This window comes from Mustela nigripes, chromosome 10 (assembly GCF_022355385.1).
Source record: "Mustela nigripes isolate SB6536 chromosome 10, MUSNIG.SB6536, whole genome shotgun sequence".
NCBI lineage: Eukaryota > Metazoa > Chordata > Mammalia > Carnivora > Mustelidae > Mustela > Mustela nigripes.
The window spans coordinates 25,377,096-25,400,956 of NC_081566.1; the positions used below are offsets into that span (position 1 = coordinate 25,377,096).

At 45.1% G+C, this 23,861-nt stretch overlaps 1 protein-coding gene across 3 annotated transcripts in view; it reads left to right on the forward strand.

Moving 5' to 3' along the window:
• The window catches only part of ASTN1 (astrotactin 1), a 316,666-nt gene that overhangs the window by 232,338 nt on the left and 60,467 nt on the right, over positions 1 to 23,861 (forward strand). For 2 of the 3 annotated variants that reach the window (XM_059412844.1, XM_059412845.1), the window contains exons 15-16: positions 5,621 to 5,725; positions 7,973 to 8,161. In XM_059412844.1, coding sequence (XP_059268827.1) covers positions 5,621 to 5,725; positions 7,973 to 8,161 — 294 coding nt within the window. The remainder of the gene's footprint in view (positions 1 to 5,620; positions 5,726 to 7,972; positions 8,162 to 23,861) is intronic. The other variant, XM_059412846.1, reaches the window with a different exon arrangement.

Below are 23,861 nucleotides of genomic sequence, written 5' to 3' on the forward strand. Positions count from 1 at the left end.
TTAAATATTTTATTTATGTATTTGACACAGAGAGAGAGAGAGAGATCACAAGTAGGCAGAGAGGCAGGCAGAGAGAGGGGGGGGGGAAGCAGGCTCCCTGCTGAGCAGAGAGCCCCATGTGGGGCTCTATCCCAGGACCCTGAGATCATGACCTGAGCTGAAGGCAGAGGCTTTAACCCACTGAGCCACCCAGGCGCCCCCCTCATTCTATATCTTCCTTATCCTTTACCTTTCTATCCTTTTTCTTTACTTTTCTGAAGAATGGAATGTGCTGAGGCAAGCCTTTTCAAGATATCAAGTTATGTTTAAAGCTTTATTTCAGACCAGAACCAGATTAGAGGTAGGTTTGTCTGAGGGAATATTGTGTAGCAAATCACATGGACTCTGGAAGCTGACAGCTGGGCTCTACTCTTCACGGGCTACGTGATCTCGGACAAGTTGCCTGCCTTCACTGTGTCTCAGTGTTTTTACCTGTGAAAATGAATATAAAACTGTCTTCCTTATAGGATGGATATAAAGAATAAGTAAATTATTATCTGTAAAGTTATTAGACTAGTTCCTGATGCAGAATGAGATGCACATTTGTTAAATAAATAAGTATATCAAGGAAGAAAAAGAACATGAACATTCAAACGACCAATTAGTGTTTTTACTATAGAAACAGAGGGAGTAAGATAGAAAGCAATTTAAATATATTCTGGACCAGAAATAAATGTCATCAAAATCAGTTGCTGTCTGAGAGATGACACACTCACACAGACACATACCCTACACGGAAAAAATTAAAACGCAGCCTTTGGACATATGTCTACAGCTCCCATCTCTAGTATTAGAGAATCTGGCTTTCTCGGTTCCACATCATTTGCTGAGAAATACTCCCTGTGTGTGCGTAAAATGCATATAAAGGGAAGTGTGAGGTGACACATGCAAATAGGACAGGTTCCACATGAGAGACAGGTGTCTTCTGTCTCGAGATCCACCAAGACCTTGCATGTAAAAATTTACTGTGGAGGGAGGGGCCCCTGGGTGGCTCAGTGGGTTAAAGCCTCTGTTTTCAGCTCAGGTCATGATGCCAGGGTTCTGGGATCGAGCCCCGCATCAGGCTCTCTGCCAGGAAACCCATTCCCCTGCCCCATCTCTCCCTCTGCCTGCTTCTCTGCCTACTTGTGATCTCTGCCCGTCAAATAAATAAATAAAATCTTAAAAAAAAAAAAAAAAAGAATTACTGTTGAGGTGAGGAGATTTTATTGACTTCAGCTGCTAGGCTGGGAGGGCATACAGTTCTGGCTGCTACCTGAGGCTTTTTTGGAGGAGGACGTGGCTAGATCCAAGAGACATCAGAAGACCACGTTTGAATCTACATCTTTGGAAATAAGAAACAAATCCAAACTGGGTCCTCATCCATAACAGAAGTTTCTTTCTCCCTAGTCCCCTTTGACCTCTCCTAATCTGGCATCTTGGAGGTAAAAGGAACAGAAGGATGTCGGATGGATCACTTCCATTTTTCATGACCTTGAGAGAGACAAGTCTAACATTTGATGTCCAAATGTTCAGTGCTGTTTTTTTTTAAAAGCCCAGAATGACTAGAAGAATTAGAGAGATGGTTGACCAAATTTCTCCCATATTAACATTTTAATTGTATCTTTCCTGAGAATCACAGAGAGAATATCGTACGTTGCACTAGGTGCCATTATAGGTCATAATCCCCATAAACCTACAAGCTTAGAAGATTTTAGAGCTAAAGTGATCTTCAGAATCTTCAACCTCAGCATTTACAAACCCAATGGTATTTTTTCATGAAAAACCAATGCTCCACTCATAAAAAGGTTCTTTCTTTAAACACATTGGCAAAGACTACAGTATCTACCTCTCAGCAATCTGCAACACCTTAGCCTAGAGAGGCAGGTCCCAAGCAGCCGTATAGTGAAGAAATACCTTCTACTTCACTTGACCCAGCAATTCCCAAGCCTGTTTAACCAGAGAATCCTTTTACACATAATAACTATTTCCATCTTCCAGAATTACGGGTTTGAAGTACATTCAGGAAAATACTGATGTGCTTTATTTTGCTAGCTGCTTCCCTCTGCATCAAAGTAAGAGTTAAGAACTCTGAGCTTCACCACACTTTTTGGTGTGACAAGAGCAACCAGATTACAGCAGGTGAAGGTTACTTCTTCAGAGCTGGCTCTAGCAAAGGAATCGGCCACCATCGCTGGCATTTTGGCTGAGACCGAAGGGCAGGCAGAGGAGTAGGAGAGCTTTAGAGGGAACAAGGAAGGGCTTCAGGTGCGCCCTGATTGGAGGCTGTTGAGATGTAGGTGGAACCTACTAACTATGGAGGAATGTGGCATTCTAGGTAGACGTTAAGGGGGTGCCTATTTGCCTTTCTCTGGTTGGACCCAAGTTGGAAGCAAGAACAAAAATTAGGAAATCTGTCAGTTATCGGTCAAGTCCTGGTCACGTTCGGCCGATTTTTACAGAGCATCTTGTTTGGCTTCCTGGACTGGTTGTTAGATATAGCGCTCTGACTTCTCCAAGTCTGATTTATACACAGCAGACGAGCTGTTTGGGCTGGTTCCTATAGACAGGAGGTTGGTTTCCTGAGCTTTTTGTGACAGGTTATGGGTCAGAGTTCTATTTTTATATGTGGTCTGGCCATTGCCTGTTTGTATTTTGAGTTTCTCAGTTGAGAAAAAGAAGACTCTGGAGGCAGACCAAGGAGGGAAAGGAGGGTGCTGGACACATTCATGGGCCAGTGGATGCCGTAATCGCTAAGTCTGCGTGAAGAGTTAGACCTGTGATCTCTCTGGAACTTCTTCAGGTTCATCTGGAAGAAACAGACTTTTAGAAGTCTTGGGCATAATGCATTTCCATGGCATTTCCAATAAGATGACAGGAGGAGCCAAGCTTCCCTCTTCCCTTCCCTTCCTCTCTACCTCCTTCCTTCCCTGCGCAGAAGTCGAGTCAGTCGTTCCTTTTTTTCGAGCATAGGTAGGGGAAAGCTTGTTCTTTCTTGAGAAAACATAGAGATATATTGTTTGAAAAAAGAGTCATTGAAACATTGAGAGACATATTCCCAAATGGTAATAAAATAAAATAAAATAAAAAACTAGACCTGACTACATGCCAAGGGCACATTAAGAAAGAGTCCTGTGGCCGAGCTAGAAAATATGTGCTTTAAGATATCCCTTTCTTTTTAACTAATGGACAAATTATCCATATGCAGGCACAGAACCACACCCCCCAAGCATTGATAGTTCTGCACCTGTCTCCCGGACTGGCAGAGCCGAGATGTGCTCAGTAGGTTGGTTGATCAGCAGCTAAGTAACAGAGCTCTGTTTGGCTCATTGTGGGTGAAAATTGGACACTGCAATCCCTTCCTATCGCCTGGCATCCCTGCTTTCTTAATTTTTTTCTTCACTCTGTTGCTCTGAACTCAAGCTTAGGAATTCATAACAAAAGCATCTGGGAAGAAGTGGCCAGTGTACACGATTAGGGGTGACGAGGAACATGACAATTACAGATGCCATGCATATATATGATGCTTTATTTTTACTCAGCCTCCTTTTAGGCCCAGAACTTTGCCGGGTTCTGGCAATTACCTGTGAAGCAGGTCAGATGACCAGTATCACCACTTTTCAGGTAGGAAAATGGGAACATAGGAATTACCTAGCTCAAAATCACAGAGCTGGTCTGAATTAGAGAACCGAAAAGGAAGCAAGAGGGTTCCTTCACTAAGCCTCTTTCTTGCTCGATAGCTGAAGACACAAGCAACCCAAAAGCAGGTAGCTAGAGAGGAAATCAGCCCAGGCCTAGCAGGAAAAACTGCCCCTCCAGCAACATCGCCGGTGTTAGAATTCCCACCCCCTGGTTTCTTGCCTGTTTCTAGGAAACAACTCCATTAAAGGGAATGTTTTCCAATATCCTGAAATATCTTCATTGATTGGGCTTGCTATTTTTTTAAATTATTAATAGACTTTTTGAAATAACAGCAAGCTGGTGTGGGGACATAACTAGAGAAGGCACATTACGTAGAATAGCTCTAAAAACATGCGCATTTATGCTCTAACGAAATGTGCCTTCCAGGTATGTGACCGGGGTGTTAATCCTGTAAAGTTCGCAGTTCATTTATGTGCTTTTAAAATTAACCCAAGGGTGAAAAGCCAGAGTATGTAGTAGGATGACTGTTGTCACATGCTTAATGCTCCGATAGAAGAACATTTGGAAGAAAAAAAGTACTGAAAACTTTCTTTTAGTTTCAAGTAACTTACCCTTGATTGCCCGAGATGAAATTTAAGCAATCCGTTCGCTAAGTACCCCTTCTGACCTTTTTGCTTTTTGCCTTTCCGATAATTATTCCTGTATGATTCACACCAAAATGGAAATTTGGCAGTTACTCAGCTAATTTGATCAGAGTTGACAAGCAGCTAATTAATCCCGCCCCCTCTTCATCCAGTTTATGTATTAAATTAGTTGGTTTAGCCTTAAGAAGGCGTGGGTCACAGTGGCAGGATAATGCAGTACATATTATCGCCATTATATTTATACACATTATATACATAATATTTATACATAGTATCTATCTAAAGTTTCTATACACATTGCCAATCTATTTACATATATACATAATATGCATTTACACACATGCATACACATATATATTTATTCCTATAACTTATACACAGCAAATGTTAGGCCTAGAAATGAAGCTAAAATTGGTTTTCTAAGCTTAGCAAGGTAATTTTTTTTTTTAATTCCTTGTGGTCTAATTATTTTGTTTCTGTAGCATTTTATTTTTAAAGGAATGACTAGAATTCAAATAGGATTCCACTCTTTCTCTGTGGTACTCAAGCAGGAACAGCCCATTATAGCATGTCAAAGCAGCTACAAGGATGTGCTTGTTGAAAATGACTCCGGACAAGTACCTTAGCTTCTCGGTTCTCCCACTGGTAAAAGGGGGACCACAAATAAAGTGTCTGTTGTAATGTCAGGCATACAGATGGCAGGCCCTACAGGGGAACCTTAATGCTGCCCCTTAATGACTGAGTCACACCGACCCTGTCGCTCCTTGGTGAGGAAGAAATCAGCATTATCAGCTTCAGAGTAATTAAAACTTAAATACTGAACACAAATCAGTTAAATGGGACAGAAAAATCAATGTTATCAGGTACGTGAGCTGAAGTCAATTACAACACCTATTAAAGAGAGTAAAACTAGCGTGTGTTACAGTAAGCCTAGAACTTCATATAAATTTACTAAGGGGATATTATAGAATGGTTAAGAACCCTGCCATGTCTCAGAGGTCCATCCTGGACCCACCGAGTAGCCTGGGGCCTTTAAGCAAACACTCTCTCTGTGCCCCAGTTTCCCCGTTTCTAAAGTGCAAATCCTAACACCAGTCTTGCCATGATCCAATGACTTTACATATGCAGAGTGCTTAGCAAAATGCCTGCTGCAGAGGCAGGGTTCAGTAAGTGAGCGCCGTTGTCCCTGTGATTCCAGATATTATCTCCATCAAAGAATGCTTTTTTGTTTTTTCACAATGACACCCGCTAACCGGGTAGACTTGGGACCTGGGAAGCAATCACGCGCACTGAGCCTGCGTCTCCTCTGTCCCCAGGGATGGTGAACTTCAGCGAGGTGTCCGGATACCCCGTGTTGCAGCACTGGAAGGTCCGGTCTGTGATGTACCACATCAAACTCAACCAAGTGGCTGTCTCCCAGGGTGAGCACAGCAGCCCGCTGTCCTTCCACTTGCTCCTGGGGCGGGCAGTGCCTGTTGCAAGGGCACAAGACTTTTATCCCATTGTTGCAGATGTTGTCAAAAATGTAGCCTCTTCAAGAGCCACGTAACCTACCTGCTCAGATTCACCCTTAAGGGCAAACACCAGGAATCGGATCCTTGTCTAAAGATAGATTAGAGGGCAGGTTTTATCTTGGTCTATAGATGTGATGGGAAGGGCGAGGGTGGGGTCCCCGGGAAGATAAATAACTACTTTATCTTTCTTCCGCGGGTCACACCGTGTACAGAGAAGATATGCAAAAGAGACTTTTTATAAACTGACAGAATAAAACCTTCCAAATGCAGAAAACATCACTTAAAGTTTTCATACAATGAAAGAAATACAGAAAAAGAGCAAGAAAGAGGTGGGGTGGGGAGGTGGGGGGAAGATTAGAAAACAGCTTTTAATGGTCCCTAAACAGCAAGTGAGCAAAAGATACATGATAGATAAGAGAGCTAGATACCTAATAAGCTAAGGGGCAGTGAGTTCCAAAACCCAGGACCAACTGTTTCAGACCAGGGAGGCACCTTGGGCAAGTATTCTTGACATTTGAGCAGTAAATGCCTTGATCAACTTTTTCCTAACACTTAAGCAATCCTAATGTGCAATTTGCAGATGGGAAAGTTAATTGCTACAAATAAGGCCTTAGTATAGGTACACATCTACATTCCAACTCATCCCCTTGGACTAGGAGAACCTTACTCAGTTCCTTCCTCTGAAGCCACCTAAAGAATGTACCAGATGGGAAGTTTATGCCGTAGAGTCTGGTTTCTCCGTGTTGGATGGAAAGGTAACTAGGGTCAGACAGTATGTGTTGGCCTGGGATGACAAGACAAGGAGAGGGATCTTCAGGTCAGCAGTAGGGAGGTAGAGCCCTAGCGCCAACAAGAGAGAGCTAAAAGATACAGGGCCAAGAATTATAAAGAGGAAGTGAGACATATACTCACAGAAAGGTAAAGCCTTACGCATAGGGGAAAAAAATGCATTAAGGATATAGAACATTTCCATAGGACACAAGGGGACTCAGAACTCGGTTTATTTTAACCTGAAAGAGTTCTTGGCAGGAAGGGGTTGGGGTGGGGAATCTTACTGAAGTCAGTTCTGTTGGTACAGAAAAACCTCGAAAGAACTAAGCTACTCCTCATTCTAGGAAAACGTAGCAGTAGAGACTCTGTCCTGTTCCCATGCTGAGCCTGCTCCCAGCACAGGTGGTGTGCACGCTGGGAGTTCACAGCGGGATATCACTGCTGCCACATGCCTTTCAAAGCCACACGTGGCTCCACAGGTGATGAGAACTTCTGCACTCGGGCTCTCGTGCCTGGGCCAGGCTCTGCCTTGTCCTGATAGGACCCAGGTCTGCACAAAGGCAGGCTGACTAAAGCTGGCTAGGTTCAGATGTTACTGGATTTGGAAAATTTGTCGTGGGCTATCTTTCTGATCAGTATAACTCTCCTCAACAGGAAAGGCAAATCTATGGAGATTTGGCGGGGGAGGCCAGAGGAGGACAAACAGATCCTTTCCTCCACTGCCATCTCCCTCTCTGCATACTTTCGATTTTCTGAAAAAAATATAAGCAGTGTATGAGTGACTTTTGTCACCCCCTTCATCCATTATCTTCCCGATACCAGGGTCTATGTCTGGAGGCAATATTCTACCTCCCAAAACTCTTTTGGTCACTACCCACAGTTAGAATACTTTTTTTTTTTTTTTTTTTTTAACACCATGACCTTGAAATATGCACACTCCCACATACACACCACAGAAATTTTCGCGAAGCAGGACTTCATTTTACGATGTGAAATGTTCTTTGCTGGTATTTGTGTTTCTATTTTAGACTCTGCTATTTTTTTTTTTTTTTTGAAACGCCATTATTTGAGCTCACTAAATTGATTTAATGTCATGACTTAGGATTTAAAAAAGAAAAAAAAACAACATTGACTTAAGGAGGGAGTTAGATTGGGTCAGTGCTCTCCCTGCACAAAGTTAACAGCATAACCAACTGGCCGGAGAGACACTCAATGAGGAACGAAGACGTGTGAGTTAGCTAGCTGGAAATGCTCAGCTGAGAGGTCCCGCCAGCTCTCCAACATCACTGTGGGCCACGGGGCTCTTGCGCTTTGGAGGCTGAACGGCCCAGGAAACCAGACACCCCCCGCACGTCCTCACTCTTGCGTGATGTTTCTCTGTAGCCCTCAGCAACGCGCTCCACTCCCTGGATGGAGCCACATCACGTGGGGATTTTGTGGCCTTGTTGGATCAGTTTGGCAACCATTACATCCAGGAAGCTATCTACGGCTTTGAGGAGTCCTGTTCCATCTGGTATCCAAACAAGCAGGTGCAGCGGCGACTCTGGCTGGAGTATGAAGACATCAGCAAAGGTGAGTGATGAGCTCGTCAGTGGCTTCAACATCCCGAGCAGGTACGGCTGTCTGGGTGCGAATCTGGGGCCCAGACCAAAGAAGTCTGTCAGTGAAGGGCTCATTCAGATGTTGCCTCAATGTTCTGTGCCCATCCATAAAATGGCCAAGGTTGGGGGGTTTGGGGAAACTTTAGATACAGGATGGGGTTGCAAGTGTATGGTCACTGTGTTCGTGATCATGGACAGAGTCCTCTAGAGGTTTCTACCAGGCCCTGTGCATTTTGCTGTCGTAGCAAAGGCAAGAAGTTCGACTGTTCGTATGGACGGGGGAGAAGCAGGAGAGTGTTGGAGTCTCCCCCACTATGTCCTGCCAATGCCTTTCCTGGCTGGCAACTCCATCCAGTAACCACAGAGCAAACCTCTCCTCACTCCACCCTGCTCTGGGTTTAGGCCCATGTTTTCCCCACTGATCTGTGCTAAGGAAGGAATTTCCATAGGCTCAGGTGTTGACACAGCTCTGGATAACAGCCTTACCAGTACATCTTTGTCCACTGTTGGAGAGCAAGTTAGTATTCAGTCCAAGTAAGTATAAGAAATTGGAATTATTCAGACCTTCTGAATTCACCTTCTGCTATGGGAGGAGTCCCGGCTGGCAAATACATATTCTGATCAACCAAGACTGGTGTAGAACTGCCGTTTGTGGAATTTCTTCTGAGCTTACCCTCGTGGCACTCTGATGAGGCCGAGTACGGATGTGTGAGTTGCTAAAGGGCAAGCGATGGCATTAGCGCAATGGGAACTCAAGAAGGAGGTCATCCTAAGATTTAACGATCAAGAGTCCCTCTGTGATGAGGGACCCCCTGAGTCAGCAACGCTGCCGTGGAAATTGTGGCCCCGTGGCTGAGCTCTCTTGACTACCCCCGCTCCATACAGATTTCTGTTTTGTCTTGCTCAAGGGGTAGCAGAGGCACGAGAACCTCTCTCGTGGCAAGGCATTTCCTTCCAGAGGAAACAAGAGGCTTGTGTCTGGGCTCTGGTTGTTGCAGGCATTTCTCTCCAAGCCCTGATTCCCCTAAACTCAACAACACAGTCACAGGCTTCTAGCATCCTTTCAAACTTCAGTCTCTGAAAATTGTTCTGATTCCAATTTGCCAAGAAAGGAGTGTCATGTAAGCAAATGCAGATAAGGCCAGTTCCAGCTGGCAAAGCTTTCTTACATTTCTATGCCAGAGCTTAGTGATTGAACCAAAAGGCTAATTCCTCCCCTGTGTCTGTTTGCCAGTGGTTCAGGGATGGCCAGGTTCTGGGACTGCTGAGAAATAAGGGTGACCTTCCCCAGAATGCCCGGTTCTGTCCCTTTGCTTCTGCCCCGGGCTTTGTGGTGTCCTTTAAGTTCAACACTGAGCCCAGGAAGGAGATGTATCTATGACCTTGGCACTGTGCCCTCCCCATGTTGAGTTCAAGCCATTTTTACCATGGAGGAGTTCCTTTTGTCACACTCCAACCCGTGACCTTATTTCTAAGTATTCGGTGTACAACCCCTTGCCTGCTATTGATCTTAGAAGGTACTCGAACATTTCAGTGTCTATTTAGGACTCTCCCAGTTGTCCATGTATACCACCACCCTCCTCCCAGATCCTACTCTGCGTCACAGGGTTTATCTCTTGTATTTTTGGTCTACTTATTACTCTTAAATCGATTTCTCCTCCCTAGGCGCTAATTCCCTTTTCTTCCAAAAGCATGCAATATGCTTCTGATGAAGACTTATAAGTACATAAAACAAAGGAAGATTTTCTTCCACTTTTCCACACTCTGAGAGGACTGCTCCAGAAGGAGATTTCTAGGTTAGTGGTGACAAGTGTTCTGAGAGGGCTATACCTTCCATGACGTAAAAGTGACATCTTGCTGGACTCGAGTGCTTGGATGATATGTTCTTGCCTGCTCTGACTTTCAAAACCTTCCGGTGAGAAGGGTTCCTCTGTTGTTTATCTTTGCACCTAAAGTTGTTTATTTTTGCTCACAGATTGAATAGGAAACGAGGCTTCTTAGGGGTGAAATAAAACGGAAAGTACACAGGACTTAACAGGTTGGGTCTCTCGGCATTGGTCCGGTGACTTTTGCTTAGTTCACTGTGGGGACCTCACCTGTAATGCCATCTGTGGTTCCTTCCAGCTCTCACAGTTTGTGGATCCTTCTAAGCCCATCTGTATGTGAGCACCTTTCTCAGGTCAGGCACTAGGGTCAAGACTATCCTCTTCTCTCCACAGGTCACTGCAGAATCTCTCAAAGGTAGGTTCCGTGCCCTCTTCAGCTTTAATGTCCCAGGGTCTGACACAGAGCAGGGCACATGGTAAGCTCCCAATAGGCATTGATGATGGTTACTGGTGGTGGTGGGAGCAGGGGTGGCGGCAGCTGTGGGAATGGTAGGAAAAGCCCTTCTGATGCGGCAACTTGCCAAGTGGGTTTTATTATAGACATGCAGCGTGCTCTAGTTCTGCTGACTGAGGAAGACTCACAGATGGCTATTTTTGGCCAGGCTTCCAGCCTTCACGCCCATATTTGTCATACTACCACTACATGGTTTGGCCATACCAACATTGAGGAACATCTGTCTTTTGAGAAGTCTGACCGAAGCCCATAAAGAATAAATTTCCAGGTCTCCTTGCTTGAGATTAGCCTCTCCTAATTTTTTTTTTTTTTTTAACAGAGCAAGTAAGGACTATCAGAATTGGAATTACCCAACCTCCATCTCTCCACTGCTAAACTGACTTTTCTCTGCTCTCATTTCTCTTTGCCCTCTTGCCTCAGCAAATGTCATGAGCTCCTTGCTCTCCAGGCTAAACTCTACCTGTGCGGCGGCTCCCCACTCCTCTCTGCTTCCTCTTAGACCCCGCTCCTATCATTGTGTCTTCATCTTTCATCTTTACAACCCTTCAACCACTTGATTTATCCCTCCGCCAACCTTCTAGCTTCCCCCCGAATAATTTACCACTGTTTCTTTTCAACACATTAACCACCAAACGTCCTGAGTGGGTAGTTTATGCATCTTCTATGTCCGCAACTTCTTTTCACTCTTCACATTATTGTTATTTACTTTCTACCCCTTTCATTCTATAGAAATAGCTCTGGAGAAGGAAATCAAGGGCTTCCCATTCAGAGATTTAACTTTTCCATTCGGTGATCATTTTATCTATATCAGCTGAAGAATGTGTCCCTCTTGACCAGTTCTGCCTTCTCGAAAATTCTCTCTTCCCTTGATGTCCCCAATTGTATCCTTTCCAGATTCTCTTCCTAAATCTTTGGCCTTCTCATTCATTTCCCCCCTTATTCCTCTAAAGAAATCATTTACATTTTGCGTATTTTCCAGAATTTCACTGGTAATGTTCGGCTCTTCTTCACCATTGCTGGGGGATTCTCTTCTCTGCCCACCTCAACCTCCATCCCTAATCCTCCCCTTTTCCCTAAGACTCGAGACTTAAGACTCAAGAAATGTTGAGCATTTCTACCTGGTTTCGGCAGGGACATCAGCGGTCACCATCTCTTTTCTCTGTATCCACCAGTAGCTTTGTCCACTATGTTGAAGGGTCACCGCACGAAGGGAGGAGTCCCTCTCGATGCCCTCCTCCATCCTCCACGTTCACGCACTTGCAGTGTGCTGTTCTTTTTGACCACCTAAATACTCCTCCAACGGTGTCTTCTCCTGTCCATTTCCCAAAGTTGTATGAGTTTACAGTATCTGCTCTCCTCAGAACCGAAACTGCTTCCTCACATGTCTCCTTTTCTTCGGTTTCCTGCCATTCTAGTCTGTTCTACATGACAGTTACCTTCTTACAATGGCGCTTCATCACCTGACTCCTCTGCTCGAAGCGCTTCACTAACTCCCCGCTGCCTTCCCAACATGAGCGTGACCTCGCTCCCTGTGTTAGTTCTGGGGCTGCTGTATCAAATCACCACAAACTGGGTGGTTTTAAACAACGTAATTGTATTCCCTGACTCTGCTGGGGGCCAGAGGTTCAAATTGGGGCTAAACTCAAGGGATCCATAAGCTGGTGCCTCCTAGAGGCTTTAGGAGCCTCCTTGCAGCGTCTCAAGCTCCACCTGTGTCCATTGGTTTGCGGCCCTCTCCTCCGCCTTTAACGTGCATCACTCCAATCGCTGAGTCACCCAGGACTCTTCCTTCCTCCTCTTTCTTATAAGGACCCCTGGGACTACACAGGGCCCACCCAGATAACCCAGGATAATCTCCCCATCTCAAGATCTTCATTTAAGCATATGGGGAAAGTCCCTTTTGCCAGCCACAGGTGACATTTACAGGTCCCAGAGATCAGATCGTGGGCATCTTTGAGAGCTATGGTTCAGCCTGCCGTACCTCCACCCTCTCCAGCAGGGTCAGAGTCCACTCCCTATGCCAAGGGTCCTCCACTCTGATACGATGCAGTCTGTGCTCAATCCCAAGACCTTGCATTTGCTTGCAGACAGTGGAAAGCCTCAGGGCCTCCCTCCTTGCTAGTCTAAGGCCATAGATACACTCACTCAAGTCTCCACCACTAAGCTTCTATCTCACGCAGAAATTTCTGCTTGGGTCCCTGTCTTGTCTCCTCGTGGGTTTCCCTTTTTTTTTTTTTCCCTTTCTTAGGTGTCTGTTCAGTTGCCTAATCTCTGGGAGGATCTCCCCCTCTCATTAGACCCTTAGGATCAGCAAACCAGTCTTCTTGCCTATGATTTCTGTTTTTTACTTTCATGTTTCAATTCCCTCTTCAGCTCTATAAATTTTCACTTGCAATTAAATGATACCCTGTCCCAGGGTCAGGCCCCATGTCGGGGTGCAGGGTCAAGGTTTGGAAGAGGGCTTTGATCCTTTGCCATACCTCAGAGCCCATGTGCCTGTGCTGCCCTGTTGTCTCTTCTCCTTCCGTTCTACTGCCCCTTCTTCCGATTTGTCTTGATAAGAGAAGCTTACATGCTACCACGCCCACCACACCTCCATTGCTGTTCTGGGCAGAGGTCTTTGCTGCCTCTCCCAGCACCTTGTATCTGTCCCTTGATGGCGCTTTTCCCATTTCCTTATGTTGTCATTGTCCTGCATGACAGTCTCCCATGATGACAGATTGAACAACACTTAACCATAGTTTTCTCCCTTTTTTAGCTTAAAAAGATTATTTATTTATTTATTTATTTAAAAAATTCAAAATGTATAAAACAGGACAAATGGAAAAACAAATCTGCCTCCCACTCTTATTTCTCAGTGATTGAGTTCTATTCCCCAGAGGACGCTGAGCAGCCATTGCTACCAGTAGACTGTGTATCCATCCAGACATATCCCATTCTTAGCCATTTGGAAGTGAACAAAGCAAATCGCAGAAGAGTAGATATATTAGGGTCTCATCTGTTTTAAAAACTATATTTATAAATATATGCCAATACACACACACACACGAAGATTTTATATATATATATATATATCTTTTAGTCTCACTAAAAATATGTCTATGGATGTGTATATACAATATATATGTATATATATACATATAATCTACATAGAGAGAAACATATGTATATAAGCGCAAAATAGCTTTATTTGTGTGTATATATGAGAACAAATTGCCTGTTTGCTCCAAGATTAGGGCTATGGGGTAGAGACCTTTATGTTTTTGTACTATAAATTCCTGTATTGCTTTTCCCACAATAAACATGTGCCACTTTTACAATCAAACCCTTTTAACACATTGAAAAAATATATTCTGCGAAGTTTGTGTTACCTTGAGTGAAGACTTACAAAGCTGACTTAAAAAAAAAAAAAAAAACAAAGCAAAACCAAAACAAAGCATACAATTGCTATCTACAGAGAGCTGAACTTTGGATAGAAATCTGGGGGTGAAGTGCAAAATAATATGTCTTATTAGTATTTGGGTCTTCATCCCCGACACTGTGCCTGGCATATAATTAACATCCACTGTTTGGAAGGAATGAATCTTTTATTTTGTTCTTCCTTCAGAAGAAAGCAATAAAGAGCTACAGATCTGTAGATTCCAGACAAGCGACCAAAAAAAAAAAAAAAAAAAAAAAATTGAATCTTCTTCAAGTAAGAACTTCCAAAGGCTTAATTTTAATCCGCCACCTGACACACTAAACACAATACATTTTCTTCTCTTCTCTTTCTTTCTTTCAATACTCCATTCAGGAGTGGATTTCCTCAGGGCTTTCTTCCTTTCCTTTTCCAATAGCACTTTCATTGTTACTTTAGATCTGACCTTTGTCATCATCTCTTCTTGCCATCACCCTTGGTACACCTCCGGGGGGGTTATCCGGGTTGACAGGTGACAATCTGGAAACTCTTCTTTTCTGCTGCACTTTCAGGTCCATAACCCACTGGGTTTTTGTTTGTTGCTAGCCCGTTGTCTCCTTTCCATGGGGAAAGCTAAGAAGAACGCTTTCCTCTTCTTCCATGATACAAAGCTGGGTGTAGGGGGGGTTGTGTTGGTTTTTTTGGTGGTTGCTGTTGTTTTGTTTTCCATAAGAAAACAAATCTTAAGACAGATTCGAGGCAAAGGAAGAAGTAAGTCACCTAGATGGCATTGTATTTCTGCCACACAGGACACCATGTTTTCCGCTTTCCATCGATTTGTCCTTTCCACTTTCCACTGATTTGTTTTTGGGTAGATAGAGCCCAAGATGGACTCTGTTGGTCCCTCTCCCCAGAATAACGAATAGATTTTTTCTACGGCTGAAGCAAAAACAATACCGGGATCAGCAGTCAGCCTTCTGAGCCTGACCTGCGAGTGCTGGTCAGCAGAGACCCAGCCTCGTGCTGGCACAGTTCGTAGGCTAACTTACATAATTGCGCTAAGTGGCATAAAAATCTGATTAAGTTCAGGAACGCAACATAGAAATCCAACAAAGAGTAATCACATAAGTTTTTATAATGTTTTGTGTTTTACAACCCTGGGGTTGCAAGCCAGCTCCAAAGGCTCTTTTCATGCACGTTTACAACCATGAAGTTAGCCCTCCGGTGGCAAAGCAATTATGGCATATAGCTATTTTCTTTAAATGATTAATTCATTCACTCCTCAAACATTTGTTGAGGGCCTGCTATCCGCAAAGCCCTGTAGTGAGCAGAGAGGGGGTTGAGGCTGAGAGGAGGCAGCTGCTCTATGGCTTTCCTAGACAGAAAGGCCCGGAGAAGGTGCTGCTGAAACTGCGCCTGGTGGTGTCATAAACAGAGGCTCTGAAAAGGAGCTAAGCTTTCTGAAACATATGGGTGAGGTTTAATTTGAATCATCTAGTCCCTAGGCTCTGAGGCACAGTCCAGAGTAATGTGGCTCTGTAGGCTGGAAGGAAGGCATCCTTATGAATAATCTTACCAAACAGCATGCTATATAATTTTTTTCACTGAATTCTGAAGTCTTACCCTCCCCATTCTGGAGATGGGGAAATCAAGTCTCAGAAAGCTTAAGCGACTTGCAGGTAGACACATAACCAGTCAGGGGCAGAACCAGGGCAAGAAGAATGCTTACCTGCTGAGATATATTGACGATGGCTGTGTGCCGTTTTTGCCTGCCAGTGGCACAAGAAGAGATTAAGGTAGGAAGGTGAGTGAATGAGACCGGGACATAAATGAAGCCAAGCCACTGGTCTAAGAACATAACAAGGCCAGATGTCTCCCCTCGTTAGATTTCATAGTGGGTCCACTGTCTCCCACATTGAATTTCCTGGATTTTTGATTGTTGCAGGCTTTGGGGGCCGTGATCAGCGATGATGGTACAGTTGCTGGAGTCGTTTTGTTTTCCTGTATGCCAGCGGTCCTCAAAATTATTTGCGCCTATGTATCACCTGGGATCTTAAATGGACCTTCTGATCCCAGGTGATACATAGGTGCAATTAATGAGTGTAGGTGGGGCCTGAGATTCTGCTTGTCTAACAGGCTCTCACTTGATGCCACTGCTGCCCGTCCATGGACCCATTCTGAACAGCGAGGTGACACACTTGTCTCAGAGATGAACAGGGAATGTTCCCTCATCGCCCTCGTTCGTCCTGTCTGATGCGGCAGCTTTAATGCTGGAGCCACAGCCCGGTGGCCTCCGGGGGTATGTCCTGGTGTCATCCCCACACAGGAGTGTCACAGATAAGAGGACTAGACTGAATGGTTTTCACTTTGGACTGGGACTTTCCTCTGATTAAGCCATTGATCGGTAGGCTTGTGTGCAGAATTGAACAGTCTTAAGCCTTCAGGCGCTGAAGGAAATTGGAAACATGCCAGCAATCAGGACTAAAGGTGATAAGCTGATTTTTCTAAACTTTGTACTATTGGCAACACTGGTCTCATCTTACTGTCTCAAGCATTCCTTAGTTTTCTTTTTATTTTCTTTTTAAATTAGTATTCAAGAGCCTCCCATTTTTTGTTCTTGTGGAAACCACTAATGGTTGTAGAGTTTCATGTTTTAGCATAGGGCTAGCATTTTAGTTAATGGGACAATTGTGAGTAGTGATGCCCAATTCCCTTCATATAATTATGGGCCTGACAAGAGTGACATATTATGCATACACATACAATTTAGTAGTTAATTGTATAGTATTCTGGATTATTTTCTACTCCAGACATATAAGCTTTGCCCTCACAACTTGATTGATTGCTTCTTGGAAGAGAGCTTACCCATTCATTTAGTTAACACCTTCTATATCTAAACATTGGTCTAGGCACTGGGCATTTAATGATGAATGGCACAGAGGAGTTTCCTGCTTTTATGAAGCTTATATTCCAGTGAAGAGAGACATACAGTGGCAGGTAACAATAAATGAAAGCAATAATTCTAGATAATGAGAGGTACTAGGAAGAAACTGAAACCAGATGATGTGATAGAAGTTGGCTGGAGGATTGGGAGCTGATGAAGTTGGCGGCCACAGAAAGGCCTCAGTGATGGTGATAAGGGGGTGAGGTTGAGCTGAGACCTGGAAAAGGTAAGAAGGAGTTGGGACAGAACCATCCAGGCAGAGGAAATGGCAAATGCAAAGGCTTCATAATTTTTTTTTTTAAATTCTCATAGCTTCTAGCATAATGCTTCTAGTGGGGTCTATAAAGTTACTTGGTAAATATCAGACCGATGCCTAGTAGGACTGTGGAGAAGTGAGGGGTCTGTGTTCTCTGATAGCAGATGAAGAGGAGAAAGCCTACTTTCTCCAGACTTGTTCTGTTTCCTAGATTCAGTAAGCTGAGATAGGACCATTGTGTTTACTCATCCTCTTGTGTTTTGTTCTTTTTTAAAGATTTTATTTATTTATTTGACAGACAGAGATCACAAGTAGGAAGAGAGGCAGGCAGAGAGAGAGGGGGAAGCAGGCTCCCCGCTGAGCAGAGAGCCCGATGTGGGACCCGATCCCAGGATCCTGGGATCATGACCTGACAGAAGGCAGAGGCCTAACCCACTGAGCCACCCAGGCGCCCCTCATCCTCTTGTTTGAAAAGTTTTAATTCTAGCATAGTTAATACATAGCACTACACAAGCCCATCCTCTTTTACCCAGCCTGTAGATCCGTGCGCAAGTGGGATGGCTGCGGTGATGCAGACCCACGAGAAAGAAGCACAAGGCACAGTACATATATCTACCAGCACCTTTATCTCAATATCATGCGCTTTACTCTGTAAGTAATAGTTTATTTCCGGGAAAAAAAAAGTTGGAAATAAATTTGCAAGGTAGATGATGATACAAGGGGTTATTCCAAATGTGAAAATCTGACCTTGACATCCCTTGAAGTTTTCATGTCTTCAGGGGTGAGTGGCTTGATTCTAAAGTAGTAGCATGTCTCCATTGCCCGTCCTGCTCTAAAGCGGCCTGTTGAGGGAAAGAACTCTGGGTGAGGAATCAAGAGACCTGAGTTCTTGGTCTCAGTTGAGCCATTAGCCAGGTGGCCTTGAGTCAGTTACATAATCTTCTTCAAAATAATCTCACCTGTGTGGTAAAGATGCAGAATTAGACGATACTTAGAATTCCTTGTACTTCTAATGTTCGGTGACTCTGTACCCTCGGCCAGTGATTTCTACTTCTGATAACAGAATGCAACATTTGATAATGCCTGGCTCGTGGCTAAATAAGTCAGCTCAATTCATGTGGAAGGAGTTTAGTGTCGTTGTTGGTAGCAAATGTTTAAAGTCAGGCAGATTTGCATCACGATTTTTATTAGCTGTGGCCGCAGTGGAGTTTCCTTAATGGCTGCGAGCCTCAGTTTCCATGTCTGTAAAATGGGACTATGAGTATTTATCATACAAGTGAGGATTGGGCAAAGATTGAATACAGCCATTCTATATAAAGCACGGCGCCTAGCATTCTGTATTTAATGCATCGTGAGTCTTATTGTTATTACTGTTATGATTAGAATTATTTTAATAAATTTGCAGTTCAGCTTATTATGCTTTGAACACAATAGTAATTGATAAAAATTTCAAAGGGATAATAATAAAACTTGCCCTGGGTAAATTTGCTCTTCACAGAAACACTGATGTGTATTTTTGCAAGTCACAAATCACCTACTAATCAGGCTAGTGGAAGGGGGACCCCAAATCTTCATTCCAAAAATCAGGGTCAACATCACAACCATTTGGCAACTATTTTCAATTCCAGTTGTAGTCCCTTTGCTGGAAAAAGATCAGGAAATAAGCACAGTTTCTCCCACCCCTATGAGAGGGAGTTTTTTGGGCTAGGGCTGGGATAGAGGACAGGGGGCTAGAAGAATACGCTCTCTGTGGAAAAGGATCCCTGGGGAAGTCACTTTAATAAGCAGCCTGGGTGTTTCTGCCTTTTAAGTGCAAAGGAGCTGTAGGGTGCATTCCACAAAGGAGGGAAATTCATGAATGTCTTCAGCTGAGCCAGCCTTCCCTTTTACCTGCGATTCAAAGCCCCTGCCATCTGGCGCCACAGCCTGCTTAAAGATGCCGACCCAGATTTCCCCTGGGCCTCCGGGGTGGGACCCTGGCCCTACCTACAGGTCAAGTTCTAACATAAGTGCATGGTGTTGGGGCCAAGAGAGAACTGGTTAACAGTTTTCTGTTTCTGTTAGATCCCTATCCTGTCCCGATTTCCACTGACAGTCTGCTGTCGAGGAACACCAAGGCATCTCTGGGTTCACTCCCTACGCCGATCCCAAAGTGTCACACCACGTACCGTGTCTAGCCGTCAGTCAGAGTCAATATCGATGGAATGATTATGTGAGTGAATGCCATACTTCTCTTCTTCTTCTTCCCTTTCCGAGGAAAATGACTGCGTACTGTCCGAGACAGCCTCTCCTTGAACACCTTGCCCCCAGCGCCCCTGGCACCAGCCCGCCCCTTCATCATCCCTCCTCCCTATCTCCAGGTCTGAGTGTTTTGTGGGTGTGTGGGGGAGGGATGGGGGCAATGTCATGTCCTGGAGTTTGTCATTAGAAAAGTAGGCTAGACAGGTGCCTGGGTGGCTCAGTTGGTTAAGGTTTGCCTTCAGCTCCTGTCATGATCCTGGGAGTCCTGGGATGGAGTCCGCTGCTCCCTGCTCAGCAGGGACTCTGCTCCTCCCTCTTCCTCTGCTTGTGCTCTCTCTCACTCACTCTCTCTCTCAAATAGATAAAATCTTAAAAAATAATAATAAAAGAAGAATAGCGTTGACATTAAAGCCAAGTGATCAGTACAAGGTAGAACTAGGATTAAATACTAGGAGGTTGAATCAATCCAGGTGCGGACTTCCAATTTGTGATAGTAATTCCAAATTTCTGGCTACCAGCTAATGGTCTAGGAGGCAATAACAGCCTTTCTTTAAACACTTTCCCTGAAATTGCCTTTCTTTTACAAAGCAAGTCAGAAAGTTTTCTTGGGGGGGGGGGTGTAGGGGGTTGGGATATGTATCAGGTGTAACACATAACTTGGGTTTAAATGGAAACACAAGACAAAACCATTTTGACCTAAGCCAACAAATCAACAAACCCCGTTCATCTGAGCTTATCAGTTTGGCCACTAGCTACTTCTGGTTCATTCCTAATTTCCATTCCTCTGTTGTCAGAGAAAGTCTTCTTGAATCTCGTGGAATTCTTTGGAAGTTGTTTCAATTATTAGAAAATATAAATTTAAAAAAATTATAAAAATACATAAGAAAAACTAAGGTCAAAGAAACCAGCAAGAACTGGAGGAGGCAGGTAATTGATTTCGAAAAAAATGGGAGTAGCTGACAGCGTTTTCAGACGTGACCCCAAGTGCCAGCTAAATTATAAAGTGTAGATGATTAATGCTTCAAGAGACAGAGGTTCCAGAATACATCATTTCTTTCTCCATTACCGATGAGGGGAAGATAGTTCTCTGATCAGATCAACTTCCCTCCTTTAAAAATTCTCAAGTACACACTTTGACCTTACTCCTGATAAGTTGCTGTCTGGAGAGCCAGTGACATGCAGACCTCAGTTAGCGGCACCTTGAGGGAAGGTTGGGGTCCTCTCAAGGTAACGATGTTTATGCATTCAATCCGAAATGGGCCTTAATTGAGTGTTCACTGTGGACCAGGCACAGTGCTCAGCATCAGACCAAAAGAGGTCTCCAAGCCCACTGTGGAATTCTAGATGTTGAAGTAAAGCCTGACTGTTTCCTCTGCCAGCCTTTCCTTACCTCTTCTCTCCCAGCAATTGGTGAGTCAGTGTCTGTGGCACAGCGTGGTAGAGCCCTTGGGGGACCCACAAAAGAGGCAAAGGAAGCCATTGCAAGATTCAGAACATACTTTCCACCTTGAGAGTCTCTCCTGTTCCATGGAAGGTTTCTCAGGGGTAGGCTTAATGCATGTTCCGTCAACTCCCGAAGGTTTTGTGGACGTGCCGATGGAGGGAAGCAAAGGGACACATGCGGAGAGCTTTAAAGGAAAGACCCCTCATGACATCAAGCATTTTGGGGAGAGGCGCTGTTGGGAGAGACTGGGCCCTTTCATTAGAAGGGAATACTCGTCTCAGCTTAGTCATCACCACACAAGACCCATCGACTTGATTAAGTCTGCTGAGGGACATGTTCCCTGTGCTCCGTTAGAAGGGGACACCACAAGAGCCTTCCTTCTAAGGCAATGGCAAAATCAAGCGGGTCCAAAAAGACCTTAGAACATTTTTGGTTTTGCTGATTAAAGAAAAAAAAATGATAACAATGGAAGAAAGAAAAAGAAAAGGGGAAAGAAGAATTTCTTCAGCTCTATTTCTCAGTAAATCTGCCAGTTAAGATATGTGCTTTGTAGGTGAAATGTGAGTGCCGGTGACAGGGAAAAACAACCTAATCGGGTAAACCAGCAGCCCGGGCTCCCTTGACATGTTTCTGTTTCCTTGAGGTTTTTCTGTAGTCAGGCTGATCCCACGGGGCAGTGGTGGTGGGGGCAGGGCTCATAAAGTCACTCTTGGCGTGTGCTTCTGCCGCCTGTGCTCAGGGCCGGGGCCCCTCCCATCAATTTATTACAAATCTAGTCGATGGCTGTGGTAATTGGTTCTATATATATTGATGTGTTGGGGCATTTATGATTTTATGTATTTTTATTTGGTTGGCTCTGCCTCCTACCCCGGAGAGCAGGGAACTCAGCCCACTTCTCGACTCCCCCTGGGTGTTGCCGTAGATTCTGCTCACAGCGGGCCCACATTCACTATCGATCACAGTAACGTGGACGGGGATGGCAGCAGACGCCGGCCGCCCAGCTTTACCGGCCCCTGCATTCTTTCATAGGGCTGAATTGAAAGGAGACGTTATCGCTGCAAACCGTTCACCATCTCTGTCTTCACCGGTAATTAATATGTTGGGACCTGTACAGACAGGTCGCTGGGCAGGTGAAGGCCATTCGTGATCCACAGATCAATGTCCAAGCCAATTGAAACCCCAGATAATCTCCCCTATAATTCCATCAGGTATTTTTTTATGCTTTCATTATTTTTTCATCATTATCGAGTCTCCACTCTGTGCAGGTGTTGGGCAAACAACACTGTAGGGGGGACAGGAAACCTGGTCTCATGGGGGAGACTATAAACCAGCAAATGAAGAATAAAGAAAATATCAGGAACCTTGACAGCTAGCAGGGTGATGGGGACGATGCTGTGACAGAAGGTGCCAGAAGCAGGGCCCGCTTGAGAGAGAGCCATCTGGGAAGGTGTGCGAGGCTCCTTTGCTAAGATGTGGAGGAGGAGCTGGAGGATAGACATCGCAGAGGGGGAATGGCCAGTGCAGGAAGGCAGGGAAGCAGAGTGCGGTCAGAGCCGCCTGACAAGGAAGCTGAAGGCTTTCTAGAAGCTGGAAAGGCTGAGGTTGGCTCTGCAGCACTGCAAAAGCCCCAGCCAGACTGCTGGAAAGGAAGCCACTGAGGCGAGTGCCCTATTCGCATGTATGATATGCTGGGCTCCCTCCTGCACTGGGTGGGGGAGAATAGCTTCAGAGGAGGCCAGAGTGGGCACAGCGACATGGATGGAGACCTCAACCCGTCACCCAGGCAGTGGACAGGGAGCGGAATGAACAGAGCCACGTTTATTTGTGGAACAGAGAAACTTGAGGACAGGGGAGTCTGGGGGAGAGCGGAGCAGGCCGGGAGGAATCAGCATAATTCCCAGAGATTTGCCTGAGCGACTGACTTTGCCAAAGAAGCATTTCTACATTAAGGGCCGGGGCGAACGCAGGCTGGGACAGGTTGGGGGAGGTTGGGAAATAGGGAGGGTCACGCAGACTTGTCGGTTGTCGGTTTTGAGTCTCCATAGACACATCCAAGTGGAGTCCCGGAGGCTGTGGGACAGGCAGGTCTGGAGCTCAGAAGAGAGGTCAGGGCCAAGAGAGGCAAATCCGTGAGTCCGTAGAATTCAGCCCGTGTCTAACCTTTGCGATGGATGATGGAGAAAATGAGTGGGCCCAGGACGAAGGCCTGAATGGCTCCCGGGGAGAGAGAGGGTAGAGGTGGCAGGTAGAGGGGAGCTCAGCAAAGGGGGCTTTGAAGGAGGCACCAGCAGGTGGGGAGATCAGACAGAGACTGTGGCAAAGAAAAGAGCTGGCAGATGTGTCTTGTCCTGCTGAGCAAAGAGGGAGATTAGCAGGGCAAACATCATTGCCCCGTTCCTTTAGAGAATCATAACATATTATCACCACAAAGGCCCTGAGAAATCATTCTAATGGTAACTTACAATGATTAGTATTTCACATACACCGTATTTCTCAGCACTTGATAACAGGAAGAGGTAGGTCATATATGATGACCCTTGTTGGTGAAGGGTCTTCTGTGAGCTGTTCTCAGTCCCTCTGAATCGGAAAAGCAAGAAAGGCACCTTGCAAACCAGAGCTGTGTCCCTTGGGGTATCTGCAGGGCACCTGTATCATTCCAGGTCCTCAGGGTGCCGAGACATCTGCCTGCAGGCCCTGTGCCCTTGCAGTAGGACTCTTGCCACCCCCTCCCCATCTGTGGCAACCCAGCACCCCTAATTCCAGAGGAGAGTGTTTGGGGCCCATGATACGAAAACACTAGTTGGTGGTCACACAGACGGTCCAGAACTCAGGCTCGGTCACTGTCCCAGTCCCACAGAGCTCTGCATCTGTTTCTCCATATGCTAAACCCACAAGGGCTCTGGGCACTTGTCCACCATCCTGGTGCCTCTCTTTATATTTCTGACCTGCCCATCATGCTGACCCAGGATGCACACCCCATCTCATAAGGATGCTAGATCACACATGGCACAGCCTACTCTTAACAGCTCTAGTATTGCTAGGCATTATT